This window comes from Pyxicephalus adspersus, chromosome 4 (assembly GCF_032062135.1).
Source record: "Pyxicephalus adspersus chromosome 4, UCB_Pads_2.0, whole genome shotgun sequence".
NCBI lineage: Eukaryota > Metazoa > Chordata > Amphibia > Anura > Pyxicephalidae > Pyxicephalus > Pyxicephalus adspersus.
This window is the reverse complement of record NC_092861.1, coordinates 2049514-2054502: the sequence shown is the minus strand read 5'-3', so window position 1 is coordinate 2054502 and position 4989 is coordinate 2049514. Positions and strand designations below refer to the sequence as shown.

Below are 4989 nucleotides of genomic sequence, written 5' to 3'. Positions count from 1 at the left end.
ACACTAGAATACAGGCGGACGGGTATCTCCAAATTTCTTAAAACTCTTTTTATGAAAACTGCAGTGACAGAAGGGATCGTTAAAAGGAGGTTCAGAAAATTTTTGGTCCCTGCACGTCCATTTAGCAAAAAAAGGTTAAAAACAAAAAGACCCCCTACAGTCTATTAAAATAAAATGGAGAGCTTAAAAAAAAAAAAAAAAAACATACAATGTTGTACAGGTTTTTGGAATTTACAAGTCATATACAGTCCGTAGTCACCACCTTGCTCTTAGAGAGGATCCGATTTAGACTCCATGAGCCCTTTAGATACTGAAGTTTATCCACCTCTAGGCAGATGTGTGTGCGGCCCATCAAGGCTCAGTCCAGGAACCTCTGGCAGGCCTTTTTCCACCGGCAGGCGGTGCACCACTGGTCCCGGTGTTCGATCCCGTAAACTTTGCGGCATTTCTTTGCCTCACCGCGAACTTTCCTTTAAAGCAGAAGGAAAAAAAAAAAATGAAATTCCCATTTGGTAAAATGGCCTCTTTACCCTATTGGGACTCTAAAATTTATTTTACAATCGCAGGGATTTCCTGCAAAAAATTATTATTTCTATACTGCAGGATAAAATAGCCCAATCAGTAAGCTGTCCCCATATACTTCTGGCCAGAGGAGACATGCCCCGTACATTACTGGCCATTGGAGAAAAACACCCATTGGGGGGCAGGTAAGAAATGCCCTAGGTCAGTATGGAAATGCCACCATATATTGGCAGGCTTTGGAGAATTTTACCCGTACATAGGGGGCCCATTGACGAAATTCCCCTTTACACAGAGGGGCCCATTGACGAAATGCCCTTTTACACAGGGGGGGCCCCATTGACGAAAAGCCCTTTGACACAGGGGGGCCCATTGACAAAATGCCCTTTACATTATTGATCAGTAGAGAAATGCTCCTCTAAATTGGCAGCCATTGGTGAAATATCCATGTGCATTTGCCTCCATTGGGAAGATGTCGCCATACACTGGTGGCCAGGGAAGAAATACCCTTCCAATAGTGGTCAATGGAGAAATGTCCATCTACTTTACTGGCCATTGTAGATAAATACCCCTCACATGGGGGCCATTGGAGAAATGTCTTTTACATTAGTGGCCGGAACAAGAAATGACCCCTTACAATATTGATCAGAAGAGAAATGCCCCTCTACATTGGCAGCTATTGGTAGAAAATGTCCCCATACACTGGCAGCCGTTAGAGAAATGTCCTTTTACACTGGTGGCCATTTGAAAAATAGACCCTTATACAGGCAGTCAGTAAAAACAATGCCCCTTAAATTGGTGATCAGCATTGGCAGCTATTGGTAGAAAATGTCCCCATACACTGGCAGCCGTTAGAGAAATGTCCTTTTACACTGGTGGCCATTTGAAAAATAGACCCTTATACAGGCAGTCAGTAAAAACAATGCCCCTTAAATTGGTGATCAGTAGAGAAATGCCCCTCTACATTGGCAGCCATTGGTAGAAATGACCCTGTACATTGAATAATGGAGAAATGTCCCCAGACACTGGCATCCATTGGAGAAATGCCATTCACTATGAGGTCTGGATGTACCAGGAGGTTCCAATAACCACATTTATGGGTCCATGTAAATCCTTCCACACACCCAGAATCACATGGAGGGTATTTGTACCCAGGGACCTCACCTGCTCCCATTGGTGGCTCTCGGAGGCGATGCCACAATCAGATGCGACTTTATGGATGGCGTCTGTTGCTGCTGCTGCTCACTAAAACTCAGTGATCGGCTTCGGATCTAAGGAGGAGGAAAGCACAGACAACATAAGAATCTAAAAGCTGGAAGTGACACAGCAGCATTTTAATTACCATTTTCTGATTAATAAAATTATATTTTGGACTAAGAACATCAAAGTGTTAAATATTTTGTGAAGTAGGGAAGCAATTATTAGGTCACATGTCCATGAATCCAAAATACTCCACCATGACACTTATTTTCAGTATTTGTCCCAAATACTTACCGGAGACAATGCAGGGAGAGCGGAAGGAGCCGCGGCCCAGCTTATACTGGTGAAGATATGGGGGGAGACCGGGATCTGGATGGAAGGCAGAGCCTATGGGAAGAACACAACAGTTACATTCTGTTCCACATCACCAACAAGAGAAACTCTATTATACGTACATATATATATTCTGTGTGCCTGCACAGTTCACAAATCTAGACCCTAGGGGGCAGCAAAACACACTGCAAGACGTGTAACAGACTTGTGCCATAAAAAAGCCAGTGATGTACCTGGTATGCATGATCGGCCTGGATGTGCCAGAAGGAGCCCGGGGCGGACTGACTGAGTGCACTGGGCAGTGGTGGCTCCATGTTGGGCACCTCCAGAGCCGGGGTCTCGGGTTTGGCCATCATTGGCTGTATGAGGAGCGGAGTAGTGGGCGTGCTCGGACTCCGGGGGGTGCTCTCCGCTTCAGCTTCTTCCTTCAGCTGGACCTCCGTGTAGTAAAAATCCTCTTCTCTCTTACGCTGGTCCGAATCGGCTCCATCTCTGTTAAAGGGACCAATTTTAGAATCCATTGCATTAATTTAAATAAAATTTACAGTATGAAGACTGATATTTTATTCCAATCCAGTAATCCAACAACACACAAGCCAGGCAAAGCCTTACCCGAGGTGCTGGGTTTTCACGTGGCGCTTAATGCCCACAATGGAACGCAGGAGCTTCCCGCAGTTTGGCCACAGACATTCATACATGACCTTCACAGAGTTCTGCAACACAAAACATATTCACAATTAGCAAGTTCCAGGAAAATTAATAAAATATAGGGGGGAATGGGGCAATCGCTCTCCCAGTCCAAAATGTTAAAATATTCCGTGCCAACAAAGATAGAAGCAGCAGAGCTCTGAGCAATGCTTTGCTTCTCTTGGGAATTCCTGTCTCCCGATTGGAGGCTTTAATATGAGTGGCAGCTCAACTGACCAACAGGAAAGCTTAGAGAGGGACAGCTCTTGCAGGTAAAAGGAGATTCACTTAAAACTTCAGCTGCTTTTATATCAGGAGCTGCCACGTGGAAGGTAACCGACCCTCAGGAGAAGGGAGAGTATTACAGAGTCTGGAATCCCTGGTTCAAGCAACGCCCAGTTTGATGCCAGGATGGGTAAACAAGCTCCGCTGGGACATGAGAATTTTTAACGCGGTCATGGCATACCTTTCTCTTGCGTGGGGCAGGCTCGTCCAGAAGGAAGGGATCTGGGTCTGTCTCGAAGCCTTCATCCACGTGGGAAGCGTTGAACCCCTCGTTGGTATATTTCGGGCTGGCTTCGGTGTGAGGAGGTGAAGGAGTGGAGGCGCCGCACTCTACGCTCCAGTGCCCGCTGGTGGTACTGCTGCCGCTGTCCGACACGTCGCCGCTTTCCTTCCAGAGGTCACAGGTCACTTGAGGGGCTTAGGTGAAAAAAAAGGAACAGCTTGTGAATATTAACACATCTTTCAACATTCTTCATTCACCAATTATGCCAACCTACCCTTAGACAAGGTCTCTCATATTTCTACCTACTTGCCCCTGCACCCTATGAGAGGGGGAACTTATGGATCATTAGATCGAGGAACCAATGTCAATTAGGGGATTATCCTCTTTAGAAATGTATCATGCACCATAAAAAGGTGTCCAACTATGGCAGAGGTGGCACATCCAAGTCTTCTGTATTGGACTTGGCACCAACCAAATGGGTATGGACCAAGAAGTCCCCCTGGAGATGCCAGGAAGGTTGTAGTTCCTATCCTTGTTTTGTAGAATGCCCCCCAGGATAGCCAAAAAACTATTTGAATTTAGAGCGCCCCCTCACTGTGAACTTGCAGAAGGCACTTTGAACATGGCTCCTATGTGGTCAAATGTGGTAAGATGAGCACAGAAGTCTTCTGTGATGGACCTCAGGACCAACCAAAGAACATGGATCAAGTTCACCTAGAGACTCTTAGGGTTCTGATGCTCCATTCTTAGCCACTAGCTATTGTGATAGAACAAGGCTGCAAATACAAAATTACGCCCCCCGCAGGCAGGAAGACCCACCGCATTTAGTATGAAGATGCATTAAAAAGAAAGGTAGGATAAATAGGAAAGAAGAATGTGACTTAGTTTCATGGTGAGGAACATGTCCATGGCCCTCATGACACATCTCATCACACAGTTCATTGTGTCATGAGTTCCACAAACATTCCATGTGCACACAATCACAAAATTTGTCAGCTGCACATTCATGCTGAAAACCTCCCGTTCTACCACATTCCAGACGTGTTACACGAGTTTCAGGTCAGGTGACTGGCCCACCATCTGTGCACATCAGCAGAAATCTGGATCCAGCAGAACAGGCTACATTATTTCTAGTTCTGGTGATTCTGTGCCCACTGCAGCCTCAGCTTTCTGTTCTTGGCCGACAAGAACCAGACGCGGTGGTACGGTCCATCCTTCTTAAGGTTGGATGTGTCGTTGGGCATTCCCAGAAATTGCCCACTGCTCAAGGAACCTCTTAAGGAACCCTGGTTGGGAGAGACTGTTGGAAGTGAAATGGTCAGGAGATAAGCATTAACATTGGCGGCTAATAAGAAGAGGGCAACCCCCCCGACATTTAGGGGTCAAGGGGAAAGAACTGCCCCCTCCTGTCCTACCTCTTTACGTTGGCCATCAATGGCAAACAATGCCTGCCGCCACTGGCCTACCCCCCCTTTTGTGGGCCATCAATGGGGAAGGATGCCCCCTTCACGTAGGTCAGTCAACGGAAAAGGATGCCCCCTTTACGTAGGTCGGTCAGTGGAGAAGGACGCCCCCTTTCACGTAGGTCGGTCAGTGGAGAAGGACGGCCCCTTTCACGTAGGTCGGTCAGTGGAGAAGGACGCCCCCTTTTACGTAGGTCGGTCAGTGGAGAAGGACGCCCCCTTTTACGTAGGTCGGTCAGTGGAGAAGGATGCCCCCTTTTACGTAGGTCGGTCAGTGGA

The 4989-nt window shown here is 46.9% G+C and overlaps 1 protein-coding gene across 1 annotated transcript in view; it reads right to left on the bottom strand.

The window, feature by feature from the left end:
* Nucleotides 1-221: 221 nt before the first annotated feature.
* ZNF395 (zinc finger protein 395) overlaps nt 222-4989 on the bottom strand; it is a gene marked incomplete in the record, with an annotated part of 11613 nt that continues 6845 nt past the window's right edge. The window contains 6 exon segments of the mRNA XM_072407220.1: nt 222-470; nt 1684-1790; nt 2014-2106; nt 2286-2544; nt 2665-2765; nt 3206-3441. Of these exon segments, the coding sequence (XP_072263321.1) occupies nt 359-470; nt 1684-1790; nt 2014-2106; nt 2286-2544; nt 2665-2765; nt 3206-3441 (908 nt within the window).